This window comes from Platichthys flesus, chromosome 8 (assembly GCF_949316205.1).
Source record: "Platichthys flesus chromosome 8, fPlaFle2.1, whole genome shotgun sequence".
Lineage (NCBI taxonomy): Eukaryota > Metazoa > Chordata > Actinopteri > Pleuronectiformes > Pleuronectidae > Platichthys > Platichthys flesus.
Window position 1 is genome coordinate 26464401 of NC_084952.1, and position 17350 is coordinate 26481750.

The 17350-nt window shown below is 40.7% G+C and overlaps 2 protein-coding genes across 4 annotated transcripts; both read right to left on the reverse strand.

Annotated features, from left to right (window-relative positions):
* Nucleotides 1-1072: 1072 nt before the first annotated feature.
* On the reverse strand, nucleotides 1073-6440 carry sil1 (SIL1 nucleotide exchange factor). Its single transcript, XM_062393415.1, has 12 exons — nucleotides 6335-6440; nucleotides 6053-6159; nucleotides 5598-5730; nucleotides 5405-5510; nucleotides 5108-5189; nucleotides 4846-4932; nucleotides 4007-4102; nucleotides 3323-3444; nucleotides 2627-2723; nucleotides 2375-2539; nucleotides 1662-1826; nucleotides 1073-1507 (listed from the first exon to the last, which is right to left on the reverse strand). The coding sequence occupies exons 1-12, from the start codon at nucleotides 6384-6386 to the stop codon at nucleotides 1304-1306; spliced, it is 1416 nt and encodes a 471-aa protein (XP_062249399.1). The 5' UTR covers nucleotides 6387-6440; the 3' UTR covers nucleotides 1073-1303.
* Nucleotides 6441-7653: 1213 nt separating this feature from the next.
* Nucleotides 7654-14983, reverse strand: spdl1 (spindle apparatus coiled-coil protein 1). Of its 3 annotated transcripts, none has more exons than XM_062393412.1 (14): nucleotides 14870-14983; nucleotides 12821-12982; nucleotides 12388-12564; nucleotides 11448-11642; nucleotides 11053-11202; nucleotides 10746-10844; nucleotides 10513-10623; nucleotides 10283-10423; nucleotides 9887-9993; nucleotides 9393-9513; nucleotides 8823-8889; nucleotides 8628-8717; nucleotides 8337-8415; nucleotides 7654-8200 (listed from the first exon to the last, which is right to left on the reverse strand). In XM_062393412.1, the coding sequence occupies exons 2-14, from the start codon at nucleotides 12980-12982 to the stop codon at nucleotides 8053-8055; spliced, it is 1647 nt and encodes a 548-aa protein (XP_062249396.1). In that variant the 5' UTR covers nucleotides 14870-14983; the 3' UTR covers nucleotides 7654-8052. The 3 variants fall into 3 exon arrangements, with proteins under 3 accessions (XP_062249396.1, XP_062249395.1, XP_062249394.1); XM_062393411.1 differs by having other exon boundaries at nucleotides 7657-8182; nucleotides 8526-8717; XM_062393410.1 differs by having other exon boundaries at nucleotides 7661-8200; nucleotides 8526-8717.
* Between the last annotated feature and the right edge of the window lie 2367 nt (nucleotides 14984-17350).

Genomic DNA, 17350 nt, shown 5'->3' on the forward strand with positions numbered 1-17350 from the left:
CTTGCAAGTATGAGGCATTCAGGTTTTGCTTTCAAATAGACAATATTGAATATTTGCAGGGATGTGGTGGGGCAGCTATGGCTCAGGAGGTAGAGCAAGTCCACTCACCAGAAGGTCAGCATTTGATCACATTCTCCCCATCCCACGTATGATAAAGAAAGTAATGCACATATATGCACTGTATGAATGTAGCCAATGAATGATGGTTTAAGTATGTTAAGCTAAACATCATAATGGCTTGTACTGAAATTATGTCTGTATATAAATTATATTGTAAAATTGGAATAACTTATCAAAACTCCTACAAAAGTAATACCTTTATTACTTAAGTATATGCTCAAATCTGCATCAACATCTGCATTTCCACTGGGGAGAGGTAGTAGGCTCAAGTTGTTTTGGCCTGGTTATATTGGTGAAATGGTCTGTGTTAAATTAATGAGGGATGAGACATTTTTTTTATTGCAGCTATGTAAGGTAGCGGTCTTAGCAACACGATGGTGTGTCCGAGGGTCCGTGATTGCACCTCATAGGAAGATATCAGAAGACTTTTAGGCTTAAAACAGTGAAAATGAACTCTCGTTTCGAGTCGAATATGAATGTTGGGGATTTCGGACACTTGGATGACACAACACGAGCAGTTTGGAGGCATGGAGTTTTTTCTGTTGTTTTATTACATCTGAAGATAGGTCACCATTTACTCCAAGTGTATTAGATTGTGCTGCAACACTGCTTGAGTCTAAGTGAATGTTTGTACCAAATTAACCTTGAGTTTTGACCACCAAAATCATATTGGTTATCCTTGTGGCGAGGGCATATTTGTACCAAATTTGAAGAAATTCCCTCAAAGCATTCTTGAGATAGAATGGGACGGACGGACAATCAAAATACATAATGCCTCCGGCCCCTCGCTGTCACCGGCGCAGAGGCAAAAAAAACATGAAGGGGTCTGAATACCTACTGACTGTATATAAGATGGACCTTCATCATTAAGGTTATAGCTTTACAACTTTAAACTTAATTAAAACTGGTTTAACTGAAAGGTATAACAACAAGAAATCCCCAAACTCAGAGCATTTGTTCCCAAAAAATAATTTAAAAATATAATTTTTTCAACACAAAGAGCATTTTCCATTACAGACCTTTCTTATATGGATGTTAACTCTCATGAGATGTCCCTAATTTTACGATGTATGCTTTCTGAATGATCCTCGTCCATGACACACATCAAGTTGACTAACAACACACATTGGTTGTTAGTTTTGAGTCTCTGCATTGTGGCCATGTAAAGTGTCACTGTACAATCCTACGGTGATTTCATTTTGACATGTAGTGCATCAATAAGTTCCGCAATCTCTGTGAAGTAGCTGTTCTCCTCTCCTAGAATCATTTCGGACTGGACCATTTCCTTATACTGTTCTCTGAGAGAGAGCAGGGAGCCCAGCAGAGAGCTGTCAGAGCGGTACTGATCCAAACATGTGGGAGCCATCGCCAACAAAGCCTGTAGAGCCTGAAAGTGAAACAACACAAACAGCCTTTATAATTATGTACATTAATAATGTTCTTATTTTTAGCCAGTCTATGGATTCTTAAATACAAAAACTGTTGATTTCGCATTTTAGCTGCTTACTATCTGTTTCATTTATGTATCAGGTTCAGCCCACCTTCTCTCTGTAGTCATGCTCAGTGGACACCAGCAACTGTGGGACCAAAGTGCACCAGCCTTTCTCCAGTAGCTCCCCCTCCAATGACACCTCAGAGTACTGCCGCACACGGTCCTCATGGGCGGCATCCAATGCCGGGTCCAGGCCTGTCTGAGAGATCAGCTCCTGTAGGAACAGACAAGACCAGTCTCAGCATAATCTTACAAATCACCCTCATTATTATCATTACCTCCACCAAGGAGGTAATGTTGTCATCAGCCTTTGTTTGTATGTCTTTGACGTTGCAGCATTGATCAAAAACCGCAGTATACAGTAAACGTAGGTAAAATCTTGGTGCAGATGCGGATCAAGATGCAGATTTTCCTATATCCTTTTCTTAAATGTTGCAATATTGGGAATTTGGGGTCAGATTTATCAGACAAACAGTATTTAGGGGGCTGAAATCTATTAATGTGTGCAATTAGGTGCAGATTGATTGCATATAAGGTGACTTTTGCTCCTTGGTGAAGGTATGCCCTCTTCATTCCTGGACACGTCCTAATTATCATTGTGTCCAGGCCAGAAATTGAAAACATTGTCTATAATATAATTTGGATAAAAGTGTCAGCTAAATTATATGTAACATGTAAAACTGTAATAAAGTAACTACAAAAGGAACCCTGAGGGAGAGTTAACCTCCTAGAATAACTTTAAATACAGGTTGTGTGTTGTACCTTCTCGCTGATCATGTCATATAACATGGTTGCAATTCGTGTTCGGAGAACTCCACCTCCATCTGCCCTAAACAACTCTGATAGGACCTGTAGTCCCCCATGAGACAGGAAAGTACGTTGAGTATAGGGGAAGTGACGCAAGAGGGCGGCTACTGCAAACAGGACCTGGCATGAGGACAATGGCACACAGAAAACATTACGTGTTTGTATAGTTACTGGAGCGTTGATGGTCATGTGAGTGGCTGTTAGTACCTTCTTCTTCACTCTGAGTGGCTGTGTAGTGGCCAGTGCAGTTAACAGCAATTGCAGAGCTCCACTCTCCACAGCTTTCACCTGAACCACTGGGTTACTGCAGGGCACAAACACATCAACACTGAGACTGATGCAGACTGAGCTGTGAACATGTTCATGTTCATTTCATTTTCCCATGATTAATACCAGGAAATGATGAGACGGTACTGACCTTATTTAACAGTAACCATATGTATGGCTGTCACAATAACAGATTTACCCAACTCTTCTATCATTATCATCACAAAATTAATTATAATACAGATGTTATCACAATATAATGATGTTATCACAATAATATATCTTTACGATGTTTGTTTACATGGTGATAAATAATACATTTGGACAGGTAACAGTTTCTATCTATAGTTTGTGATCATTACATATTTACCATTTAGTGTTTTTCATTCATAAGCTGAACCCTTTCCTATAGGAGCCAAGCTCCCTAGTGTTAACACAGTGTGTGGTGTGTGTGTGTGTGTCTGTGTTGTTTTACAAGACCAATTAGACATGTGCAACTACAGAGGACAGATGTGGTTCACTTACTCTCTAAATGAAATGTAGAGAAGTGATAATGATATTGTATAGCTGTAGTGAGGGGAAATAAAGCTCGTCATTGAAAAACTAGCTACACACAAAACTTGCTGCTGTTTGTACCTGGCCATGGCAGATCCCAGGACAAAGGCAGATCTTTCCTGTAATCTGAAGTCAGAGCTGTTCAGGCCATCTAGAATGACCTGAAGACCCCCCATCGAGCACAAAGTCTGAGCATTATCCACCTGACACACACAAACACACAATTACTTTAAGGTGGTAAGCAAACATCTTCAGAGTTCTCATGTGTATGAATGATAGGGCTGCACGATATTAGGAAAATATATTTTCATTTATGACATGAATATGTTTGTGAATGGCAAACTGTAATGTAAAGCGCTTTGAGTCGTCATCAAGACTAGTGAAAGCGCTATATAAATACAAAATATGAATTTGACTTGGGACAAACATGATCACTAGAAGTTTCAAAGTAAAGTTCAGTCTGAAAGAGTTGGAGCGAGATTCGATGGACCTTCCTCACAATTCTGTTTTCTCTTTACTCTCTTCTTATTTCATTTCTTCTGACAATGATTAATTGACCGAAACACCTGACAATGATCTGAAAATCTTTAATTTATCATCTTGGGCAGCAGGGCATCCTCTGATTGGCCAAATATTTTGACATGTTGAGCGTAAATGCATGGCGTATGGAACACAGTTTTTGTTTATCGGGCACGTTGATATCGCAATGACGATAATTTTTCAAAATATCGTGCAGTTGTAATGAATGGGTGTGCATTCAGTTACCTGGTGCACCAGATATTCCAGCTCAAGCAGAATGTTCAGTCTCTGCTCTGTAGTTGAGTTACTGCTGTTGAATTGGTCCAGTAGCCGCCTCAATATCTAAACAACATCACAACACACTTAATTTAGCTTCACCAACAACTAAGACAGGGATTTCCCTCTCGTTATAAGTCTAAGACAGAAACTTTGCTCTGTTCTCTACCACTCAGAAAGGGAAATGCATTGGCTCTGATATAAGACAGTTACTTACAACATATAATGTTTTTCAATTAAATGAGTACTAGTATATCTACAGCCTTAACAGAGTGTTGGCTTTAAGTGTATGTCCAGATTAACAGTTTTCTCTGATGACTACTGTAACATGTTCGGCTGTCATAGAGGTCACGTCATTTTCTGATTTCAGAGTTCATCGTCATCATGATGATGTCACTCTTAAAATATGATGATTTATTTTCTGATCTATATAAGCTTTTAGACATGTCTACAGACCTGGAGGATACAGAGATACATGGAAAATGCATTTTTTAACTATACATGATGTTATTTTCTGCCTTTATAGGGTCTTTGTCATGACATTACAGATATATTTATTATTTACTACCTACAGTGCGGCGGCCTGCAATACTGTTATTTGTCCAGCACAGCTTTAAATAGATTTTTAAAAATTGATTAAAATATTATTTTCCAACTTTGGCAAAGTATAAAAACCTGTAAATACAACACTGACATAAAATCCGGATGATGATTCATGTGGAGTCTAGTATTAACTCGCTTTTAGTCATTTTTAGGTAACTATTAACTGTATTTAATTACTGATTTTGTATTGCTAAACTCTGATGTACCTGACCATCCGTCTCAACCAGCAGGTCCAGCTGAGCCATATCTCTCTTCAGCTCCTCTAGGGGGTGATACTTGGAAGCCACAGAGTCCTACGAACACACAAAAGAAGAGTTTGTATTTTCAGCGTGATATGCTGCATTACTCATCATAAAGATGCATACATGTTTGGTTGTTTTGTAAGAGCTTAAATAGAAACACAAGGACATAAAATAAAATGATAACATCAGCCTGGAATGGATAATGTTGGTCTCTCTTCTGACTTACTGGGTTTAGGTCCTCCTTTATATTCTTCATGGCCTGTTTCGGTTCGTCAGGGATGGAGAAGGAATGAGACTCCTCTCCCCTCCTGAGAAAGACAGACTTAGTACTACTATCATAATTATATGTTGTTTCATGGTCTGTGCTTTTACAGTATTGTGAAGACCTCAGTTTTCTATCAGAAGTGAACACACAAGGAAGACTCAGGTCTTCCTTGTGTGAGAACAGGTCTGTCATATGAAGATGTTATACTGACCTATACATGAGATCCTTCGCATGTGAAGATGTTTTTATGATCTATACCTGTGATTCTGTGTCCGGTATTTGAGCTGCTCTTCTCCCAGTCTGACCTCCCTCTGACCTGTCTGCAGATTCAGCTTCACATGGGAACCTGCTGGCACTGCTTGACCTACACACACACACGCTTGTAAAATGACCAGATATTTGTATTTGATTTGACCGTAACAGTGTCAGTTCACTCTGCTGTATATATTACCTGGTTTGAGTGTTTGCCACTGCTCAGTAGGTTGGATCACCTCTAAATTAAAATTTGCCTCCTCTTCTTCATCACCACCTGCTCCTCCTCCTCCTTCTTCTGCATTCTCCACCACAGTTAGGGAAGAGTCTGACTGTAGAGACACAGAAATAAAACAGTTGTCCCTTTACTTAAGTTTTGTAATATCACCCTGTTATGTTACTGTCCACAGAGGGGCATTAAAGGAAACACAAGGCAACCGATCTCTGGCCAATCTCCCCATCTTCTCACTAGTTCTTGTCTGTTTGATCGAGACACCACAGAAGGTTCAGTTCCAACATATGAAATTCTTCACATGGATTGTTGTACAAGACCTCCACTTGCCTGTCTTTTATTCCATGTATTAGCAATATATTCACTTTCAGACAAGGTCTAAGAATGTCAGTATATTTAAAATTAAATCCAACATAACTCACCCTCCGGTCTGCTACGACATGCCGGCAATGCAGCAGCAGGAGAGAGGCCACAGTGATGCAGGTAAGAAAAGCAACTGTGACTGAGCTGGAGATCAACTTCATGGTGACTGAAACACACACAGACACAATGACTGTCCTGGGTCTGCTCGCTGGATGTAGACCATAACACTGAGAAACTCGCCACACTATTTTTACAAATCGGACGTTCTGATGTCTGTTGATACTTTATCAGAGGAGCATGTTTATAGTACAACTACAATATTCAAGGCTCACATTACTCACCTGTTTTATTGAAATCAGAGGGTGATCGCAGGAAAGACACGTGATTCTTCATCTTTTCAGTGACACGTTTGACGTCATGCGTTCGTCACTGCCCACTCGCTCCTCATTGGTCCACGTACAAGGCCTCGTTTCAAGCGTTCCCAGCGTGACTAACATGAGCACGTCAAACTGCTGCCACCAGCTGGTGTGGAAGACCAATAGGACAGGATCAAATTATGTTACAATACTATCAGGTTAAATGTTGGTGTTTCCTACAGGTAATATCCCATCCTTTCTTCATGCATTTGTACAATATGACCATAAAGTGCAAACTTATATGAAGAGCATGGATCAGAGAATCCAGAAACCTCGAGATGATGGAATATCCTGCACCACAAAGACAAAAGACGACACACAGAACACGCATCTGAATACAAGAGCTCAAGTTCATACATTCATAAATGTTTATATTGTATAAAAAATATTTAACTGAGGTTTACAGAGACACAAATCACACAGACAATTGGAGCTTGATGGAATACACTGCATGACAGAAAGCTTTCAGATCTCAAGATTCAAGATTTTTATTGTCAAATGCACAACAATAACATTAAGCAGTCGCTGGCAGTGAAATGCTTGAGTCTCAGGCTCTCTTTTAACAATGCTCAAGTAATTATAACCTATAAAATAAAATAGAAATAGTATAAAATAGAATATCAAATTTTAAAATAGAAAATAAAGTATATATATCTAAATATATATAAACAGCTGAGGAGAAAATAAAACAACAATAGTGCAAATATGCAAATATGTCACGGAGAGGAGTTTAAAAGTCTTATGGCCTGGGGGATGAAACTGTCTTTGAGCCTGGTGGTGCAGGCCCGGATGCTGTGGTACCGTCGGCCAGATGGCAGCAGGCAAAAATGTTTATGGCTGGGGTGAAAGGGGTCTTTAATAATCCGGCTGCTCTTCTTCCTGCACCGCTGGGTGTAGAGGTCCTCTATGGATGGTAGCGCTGTCCTGGTGATTTGCTGGGCAGACTTCACCACCCTCTGTAAAGCCTTACGGTTCAGGGCAGTGCAGCTGCCATACCAGGCGATGATGCAGCCAGTCAGGATGCTCTCTATGGTGCACCTGTAGAAGTTGCTACCTTTACCAGCAATATGATAAAATAAAAGGAAAATCACTCCCTTCATTAATCTACAACCCACAACCCAAGTCAGATAAAATTTGGAAATGTATTAAAAAGGAATTATTGAAACATCAAACAGGCAGAAGTATTCAGAAACACTGCTGTCTCTGAGCTCTGCAGGTAAAGTACAGTAGTTCATTAAACTTCATGGTTTAGCTTTTGCTCTGATGTGCCATTGCAGCTGTGAGAGATTATACAAACATGTGATGTGTGTATTTAAAAATTATGTTTAATTGTGTCATGGTATCTTGAAAGGCTCAAGGTGAAAATTAAAAAAATGAAGCATTATCTGGTAATAATCTTTATTGTTTTAGCATCAGGCAAGAGAGAGAGCGAGAGCGAGAGGGAGAGAGAGAGAGAGAGAGAGAGAGAGAGAGAGAGAGAGAGAGAGAGAGAGAGAGAAAAGAGAGAGAGAGAGAGAGAGAGAGAGAGAGAGAGAGAGAGAGAGAGAGAGAGAGAGAGAGAGAGAGAGAGAGAGAGAGAGAGAGAGAGAGAGAGAGAGAGAGAGATCTGAATGTGGTGGCACATAGTGTGTTCCAGAAGGGGCCTACTGCTGGGCACACTCATTCTCCATAGTGCTCATAGAGCTCACATGGATCATCTCCACTGTTCTCTGTTTCTTTATCCTCTCCTCTCTCTTGTTCTGCTGCTGGTTCCTCTCCATCTCAGTCTCTGTCCTGTCAGTCACAGGATAACTTTAGGGGACACATTACAAAATTACTCAATATTGTTTCTTTAGCCTGACAGATGATTTGATATCAGTAAAAGTTTAAATCTCTACACAAAGTCGTTTCTTAAGCGGTTGAGGAAGACGTGAGTACACACACTGACCTGACGTTGGGAATCACAACAGGCTCCTCTCCACTGATCTTCACACATTTTGCAGCACGTTGCACAGTCAGCTCTAAACCTGTAACATATTACAAGAATGATTAATGAGTTTGGCACTACATTAATTTTATCTTAATATGAGGTTCTGATCCTTTCAGCCCACACACTCCTGACTATAAATATACACACCTTTTGTGGAGCTTTGTGCCTCTGTTTTAGGACTGATGTAAGCCTTAGGGTCTGTAGTCATATCATGCATTACATCGGTCTCCACAGTAACTATCTGCTCACCCTTGTCAAGTGGGCTTTCCTGAGAGGAGGGTACAATATCCACAGGAAGTTTCTCTTTCTTCCTTTTCTGGATCAGATACATTTTTGACTCTGCAGACAGAAATTTGCAGGAGGCAGCATCAGTTCAGTCATAAGCTAAAATTTTAAAAGTATCTACATCCATGTCCTTAAAATGTTTGTTATTATTCTACTTACCTTTGGGTTCATATTTGTGTTGTAGCTCTTCTACTCGCAGCTGTAGGTGGATCTTGTCACTCTGAGTCTGCAGCAGGGAACAGAAGAATAAGGCACACTATGAATATCACAGTAAAATTCAGCATCTTCCATTGAGGAGCAAGGCTAAGTGCAATGTGGGAGACTGGGAACAATCAAAGCCAAGAGGAGAGATGGTTATGGATGCAGGAGGTGTTTCTGTAACTTAGTGTCATGTTAGCATCTGCGCAGCCATGTATCATTGTTTGCAGTGTATCTTGACAGTATATGGATGTGTATCATTTCTTCTAAAACCATTTTCAGTGTTTTGGAACATTACATCATGAATCATTGTGTCTAGCATATATACAGCAGACAGAACAGACTGGCTTGGCTGCACAAGCTGCTGACGTTTCAGTCACATAAAACACACTTATATAAGGCAGACATTACCCTTTTCATCTTTTCAAATCTGAGCTATGCTATTCAAGTTTATGACTTTGTGATTAAACAATATTCATATTCTATAGACAGAATCCTATTTCATGCAGTATTTATGAAGCAACCTGTTACCTGTTTGAGCAGCCGCTCAGACGTGAAGAGTTTCCTCTCCAGCTCAAGAGCTCTCTGGCTCTCTGACAAAGACTTCATCCTCTGCAGGGAAAGCTCGTCCCCTAGACGTTCTGCATCTTTACTGAGGACACACACAAACTTGGAGTGAACCAGGAAGACAATTTATACACATATGACAAAGTCAAGTCCTATGTCAGTATTAGATACTGTGAGTGTTTCTGTAAGCCATCACTCATTTTATATCATTCCAAAATTACTTGATTACATTGTTGAGTAAAATTAGCTATTTGTTTTTCACTGATAAATTCATCACCACTAAGCTCCATCAAATAATAGTCAATACACTACCAATTAATGCAGATATTAAAATCCTCTGACCACAACATTGAGAGGAATGACTTTGTCTCCTGATGTATGATGGGAAAATAACAGGTTCTGTAAAACAAGTTTATTCCAGCAACCATTTAGAGACATGGGGCGTCAATTAGACTCACACAGTGTTGTTGAGCTTCATTTTGAGCAGGTCTGTGTAGTAGGTTTCATCTTGGCATTCAGCGCTCTCAGCTCGAGCTAAATTAGCTGGCTGAGACTTCAGTATCATCTGCACACACAAACATACACATATTAAACACAAGGTAAATCAAATGCATCATTAAACAAAGTTTATAGATTTTATGTGATGTTTGGTTATAGATATCTGTCAGTCCTCCTAGTGTATTCATTTATCAATCATAATGACATTTATTATTGTATTACTCCATACATACTGATAGATTAGCTGTGAGTATGATGACAGAAGTTGATTTTGTTTGCAAAGCATATGTCCATTTAATTGTGACTTAGTTTTTTCTCTCCATTAAAATATGAGTTGTTGGTTAATAAGCACGCACCTCAACCTTCTCCAGTCTCTGTAATTTAGTCAAGAGATTTTGGATTTCTCCATTCTTCTCTGACAGCATGCACTGGAGTCTCTCCAGCTGAGCAGGGTCAGCCCTGGAACCTTGAAGCTGCATCAGAGTGGCTACTTGAACCTGCAAAACACATGTATATCCACATGCAACAATTGGTTAAAAACAAACAACAGTGCATGTTTATAGCTATATATTGTGTAACATAGTACCTTCATGCGCTGCAGCTGCTGTCTGCTGAAGCCATGTTGTTTCTGCAGGGACTGATACTGGACCTTCATACTGATCAGCTGTCTCTCCATCTCAGCCCGCTTATCCTCAAGCTGAAATACACAAGGTAAACATATAAACTGACTTTACAGGGTCAATCTTTCATTTAGACTCCTGGGTAGTACCTTTTATGCTAAACATTTGTTGCATGTTGAAAGACAGGGTTGGTTTTTACCTCAGCAAAAAGAGAGTTCCCTTTGCTGTTTGGATCCTGCGCTTGCTGTAGAGCTTGGTCCAACTGGATCTGGAGGTCCCGGTTCCCCTCCCGAGATTTCTGTGCCATGACAGAGTGATATAACAACATACAGTAAAATAATTTACAGACTTAAGAGAAAAAGAAACAAAGACATACATAGACACAATGCTGGTTATCTCACAATGCAAAGTTGTGCTGTCTCATGGATGTTCCCTTCTCTCTTTGCTAGAATGACTTCCGACACAGAATTTTTTTTATCTCAGTTGTTAAATTGCGCTGTATTTACCTGTAAGGCATTAAACCAGGAGACAGCCTCTTTCTCTCGCTCCTCTTTTTCCTCTGTGATTCGCTCAAGGTGACGCTGCAGGCTGCTATTGGCCAGCTCCAGCTGCTGCTCTCTGTACTGACATTCCTGCAGAGTCTGCTCCAACTCCACCTGGTACACAAAGAAAATCTGCTTATTTACTAGAGCAACTCCCATCGGGGTTAAAAAAATGACATTACCATCCGGAATGAGCTGAAATACAGGTTGTCCATTTTCAGACATTGGGTCCAGACAGGATGTTGCCTTCCACACATAAACAATGCAGCAGGAGATTCTCTGGTTCTCCAGAGACAGTGCATGTCTGAAAGCCACTTTATTCAGGAAGTGGCAGCAGCAGCTAGTCTGCCTCCCCTCACCTTAATTGTCTCCAGCTCCATGATGTTCATCTGCACCTCCATCATCTCAGATGTCATGGAGCTCTGGGTGTGTTCATTAAGAGCTTGCAACTCTTCCATTTTGTTATTAAGAGTCTCAGTCTGCACTTCAAGTTTGTGCTTGAGTTGTCTCTCATTTAGCTGGGATTCCTCAAGAGCAGACTCCAACCTCAGTATCTGAAAAAAGTACACAGATACAGCAAGTTATATAAGCAATTAACTTCACATGGTTCTGAGGTACTGAATACACATAACCATTTGTTAGTTTTCCCCTCGGCCACTTTAATACACAATGTTTGGTCTCGAAATTACATAGATTTATCTTTTCTTTAGAAAAGGACAGAGAGAAAATAATCTGTAATTGAAAAGGGATATTGCTTAATAATTCAAGTTCTTTAATTTTCCCATTGCACTTGAATTGGGGGCTGGGTAATCTTCTCCATAATCTATTTGTTCTACCTACAGCCTATGAATTATCTGGTCCCCAATATGATCCCTGTTTTCCACACTAATCTGAATAATGAAACTATAGAGTTTTATACAACCAACTCCCTAAGTGAAGTTTGAGACTACAGAGATAATCAAAAATACAACTGGATGACCTCATGGTCATAGTGTCTCAATTACATGCCAAATAATTTTTCAAAAACTACAAGCTTTTTATAAAATGTTTGACACGTGACAAATGCCGTGAATGCTACTTAAAAAATAGAACTGCAGGATTTGTGGTTAATTGTGTTTGGAAATCAGAACCATGTAAAGGTCATTCTGGACATCACAGAATAACAAGAATCAAAAATTACATAATATTTAAGTGGTGGTACAGCCAGTTAATGTTAGTGTTACTAGTGACATTAATATTGGCTCTGTGTCACAGTAAACTGTGACAGCGAAACAAACAGATCACCCTAGGTTAGTGTACCTTGTTGGTGAGCTCACTGAGTTCCATGCTGTGGCTCCTCTCCAGATGCTGCTGTTGTTCCTGAAGCTGCTGTCTCTGCTGCTTCTTTACACAAACATAGTCTGACTTCAGTGACTCCAGTATCCGAGTCTTCAACTCCACTTCCTTCTGCAAGGAGTACTTGTCCTGCTCAAGGGCCTATGATACACACAGGACACAAGGTAAGATATAGGGACAATCCCCAAACCTTACTGTGAACAATATTCTTTGCAACTATATTGTCTTGAAAGAATAGTACTTATAAGAACTGCTGGCATTCAGTTTGTTTTGAAGAAGAGGATAATATCTTAGAGCTGGAGACATGAAACTATCTGCACAGGTATATAAAAATAGAGGTGGGAGAAAAAATGGGTGGGTTTATTGTGATTTACGTCAACTCAGTGCAGTGTCATACCTCAATTGCGTTGGTCATCTCTACTCTCTGTTCATCCAGTGTGTTTTGTAGTTCCATCTGCTGCTTGAGGAGATCTAATCCAGCCTGAGCAGCCTGGTGGACTTGCTCCTCCCTCGCCTTCAGCTGGTTCTTGAGCAACTCGAACTCCTCTGCTGCTTCCATCTGCAGTCGTGGGAAAAGGTATAATCGTCTTCAAGCGCAGTGCTGACTGCAACACATCACACACCTCACTACATTTCAAACTTTGCACCTCAACATCCAGCTGCTCTTGGGTGACACTCATTGTACACACACACAGGGACAAAATGCTTATCACTGTCAGCATGTTTACGCATTTGATTATGATATCCTTTTCGAGAGTGTGTGGCTGCAATGGGCCTGATTAAAATAAAGAAGGGTTTCCAGATGTATTTCGGGTGAGTGTGGTATTGTGCTAGAGCTGTATGCAGCTGGACAGAGGAGAAATCCCCAAACAATGATGACATTGGACAGGACAAGACTGGCTGACTGACTGATGTTCCTAGTCATGTTTCTATGGAGATGTTGAGGGAGCCTGAGCGTACGCTATTCCATGTTCTTTCTTCCGGTAACACAATACTCAATGTGTTTTTTGATGTATTCCAGAGTGAGTCCAATTCCTTAACCTTTTCCAGTTACCTTGTGCCCTAACTAGAGGCTATCCCATCAATACTAATGGAAACCACTAGCAATCTGGAAGTTATCTTTGATCCAGACTCATCCTCAGATACACATTTAAAACTAAATTCACTGCCTTTTTCACCATCAAAACATCGCAAAAATCAGTGCACATCCTGTCTCAAAAAGTTGCAGAATAATTAGTGAAAACAAATCTCTTCAACACTCATTGATGTCTGTATTGACCGTAGACATCTTTTCTGTCTGACTCAAACTCTGACATCAACAATGGGATTTCATAGTAACAAGCTGCTTTGAATTTTGGTCTGTATTTTCAACGACCTTTCCACAAACACTACAGCAAGAAAAAGAGAACAATGTAAAATAAAATTGACCATTTCCTTAACATATAAAGCACATATATACACTCCCTTTGAACTGGGGTAAGTATATCAGAGTTTGTTCTTTAGAAAAACAACATTGTTTGATGTCTGTAGACAGATCACTGTTGCCAATCGTCAACTCACTGAGTCACTGCAAGGATTTACTTGTCTTTCTTCCCACATCATTATTTTGTCTTACAGTTAACAACTTTCTTTTGGAGCTCATCATTGTCATCATCTCAAGTGATAACTCTCAACTTAAAGCCAGAGATTCAGGATATTTTGGGGGATTCTTTTTAACCTTAAAAAAAAATGGAACAGCCCTACTGTAATATTAATATTTGTCAGTAGTATATCTTAATTGTCTCATTTATGATTTTTGAATTTGTGCATATTTAGATTGAACTTGCTCAGTGTTTCATTGTGGAAGCTGCTTTTGCAATTTTTTGTATTTTGCATACAGACTGTAGTGAGTTACACTGCCAGTCGCTCCATTCAAAAGGAATATCTGTTGTAACTAATAAATACAAAATTGGTTCCAAATTAAACCCAAGTTTCAATTAAATACTCTTATCTTAGAGCGTATTCGGTTTCGTTTCACTCGCTGTGTCTGAATAACTGGCAGGAAAACTCTGGTGAATGATTCAGTTAACAACCAAGTCTCACATAATTACATTAAGGGCATAACCCGTAACAGCACACGGCTCTTATTTATCTGCTGTGTTAACGCTAGTGTTGAATATTGAAGCTAGTGGACATGTTGTACATCTACTTTACAACTGGTCCATTCCAACTGCAGGAAGTATAGAATAGATGTGAGCGATCAAATACAAATAGCAGCTTGTTGTCACTACCCGCCCGACAGACACTATTAACTGAGGGTTCGTGTCAGACTCAGCTTTTTTTAAATCACAGAGTCCGTAACACTTCCATTTCCGTTCAGGCGACAGTATACCGTCAAAAAGGAAGTACTTACATTTACTAACGTTAAAAGCAGACATTATTAAACGACACCCGTCAACATATTTACCTTTTTAGTAACAATCCTCTATCAAAACCACGTACCGCCACAGTTTGAATTCAGTTCCACCAAACTCTCGCGACACGGCCCGAACGAGAGTTGTGCCTGATAGGCCCATAGACTCATGCATAGACTGGCCAGACATGTCTAGCTCAGCCAATGAAAAGCGAGAGGCGAGAGTGTTGGCTACTCACAGAGCAAACAGCGGCCTCCAGTGGCGCCAACCATAACTTCCCTCCCCATCGCATCTGGAAACACGGGCTTTCTAACACATTTTTCTTGCCTGACGTTGTCATACTCACAATTCTAGTCAGAATGTGAGTCTGATACCGCTCCATTGGGCTGTGATTATGGGGTGTGTTTCAACCGAACCAGGAAAAAAAAATGCCTCGTCTCAATTGGATAGACCTACAACCAATAAGAGCAACGTAGCATGTGACTTATGTTAAGCGACGCATTGTCAGTTATTTACTAACGCAGGGTTCACCATAGGGGTTCACACCGGAAGCTGAAGCGACGCCAAAGCGTCGAGTCAGTGCAGCGCCAAACCTTAAAAAACAGCTGGCTCCCATCCACTCCCATGTTAAACCTTTGTGCTGGTCACACCGGAGGCTGAAGCGCCGCGGCTGCCTAGCGCCGTGCAGCGATCGTTTCGGCGTCGAGTCTATTTTTTGCGCTTGACGCGGGCGTATCGCACCAGGAAACACACTGAAAAATGATTTCAAACGATATTGATCACCTATTTTGTATGATATAAATTATCAATATGCATCCCATACTTTGAATTCCCCTTCTGTTGTCCTGGAGTTTTAATTTGACCAATGACATTATTGAATGTCCCCCTCTGCCCATCCACTACAGCCACACAAGCAGTGATAAAGATAAAAAGAGAGAGGGGGGTATGTATTCTCCACATAGGCTTGAGTGGAGAACACGTAATTTACCCTCGACACCCGACATTTAACGGAGCAAACAGCGGAGAAGTTCTTCAACATGGATGACATTAAATTAATAATTGAAGTGGAGAAGTACAGTAACATGTTGTATAAAGACAACACCAAAAAAGACAAATGTTGGGACGCTGTTGCTTAATGTCGGAGCAACAAGTAACTATATGCTTTTATACTACTGGATCAACGGGTGATATTATTAGCGCTGCCCGGCGGCTCAGTGTTGCTTCAGCGTCCGGTGTGAACAGCCAAGCGCCTGCGCGATAGGGATTAGCGCGGCGCCGCTTTATCGTCGCCTCCGCGTTCTCTGTTCCTCTTTCAAAATGAATGCGCTGTCGATATCTTCTAAAATAGACTCAATGGCAGCATCTACACATCTCAGCTCTCCAGCGGCCGGCATGTTTGTTGAAAACGAATTCAACCCAACCGCACTTTGATAAGGTGGTTGATTACAATACTGTTGAACATCTGTCCATCATCGTATAAAGCCCGCCCTGACAATCTGATTGGTCGGAGCAGTTTCTGTTCGGGCATAATTTCTTCCCAACAGAGCGACTCCAGACCGAACTTCCCAACCACAAATGTTGTGGGCGGGGCTAAATTCGTCTGGTATCCAAGCTAACATTTTTCAGTAATATTAGTCGTGCTGCTCCGATGGAGGTTTACACACTGCTGGGTATCTGGTTTTCCATTTCTCATCTCATCTCTTTATTTCATTGCGAAAAATTGTTCCTCCTAAAGCCTGAAACATGCTTCTGCGTTTTCACGGGCCCGTAAGCGCAAGAGCCCTTCCGGGTCCCTTACGTGCTTATGTATCCCTCCTTACGTGCTGACGGGTGTCGACCCCCTTTTCTAAAATTTACGGCAAAGCTCCGCAAGCTCACTCAGTCCGCAAGGCTGTGATTGGTCTGCTCTACATCCCTTCTGGAGCTGCATTTCCGGTTTCATGCCCCATAATACCGGCAGAAATCACGGAAGATTTAGAAGAACGAATATGGACCAAATAGAAGAGCACTTGGCAGAAGATATCCGATAGTATGATCACTTGTATAACCTGTCACTGACTGGCGGATTTGTCCGCCAGAAAAAGGCCACGAGGAGCCGCAGTGGCTATGTAAATAAACAATCGACGAAGAAGAAAGAAGGTGTCTCTAAGGTCGTCTTCGACAAAAAGCATTACTCCGCCTAGTGTTCTGGCACGGAATTGCTTTGTTAGAAGCGCAACGGTTGGGGAAGCATGAATGAAAACGAGTCTTGCGCCACAGCGGCGTGAAAAGACGCAGACGCAGTCGCAGAAGCATGTTTCAGGCTTAAGATGTTAATGCTCACTCTCATCAAACAAAATAGACTTAAGGCAAAGATGGATTCTGATGTACAACAAACCATGTAAAATATACTTTTAAATCACTATGTAGTGTGGCTGCTCTCGACTTTGTTACAGTGTTGCGTTTACATTTTAAGCCTTAATGAAAGTTGTGTCTGTTTTTGGAGCAGGTACAACTGACCTCCATTTTTGATTACACACTAAATCATAGTCGAC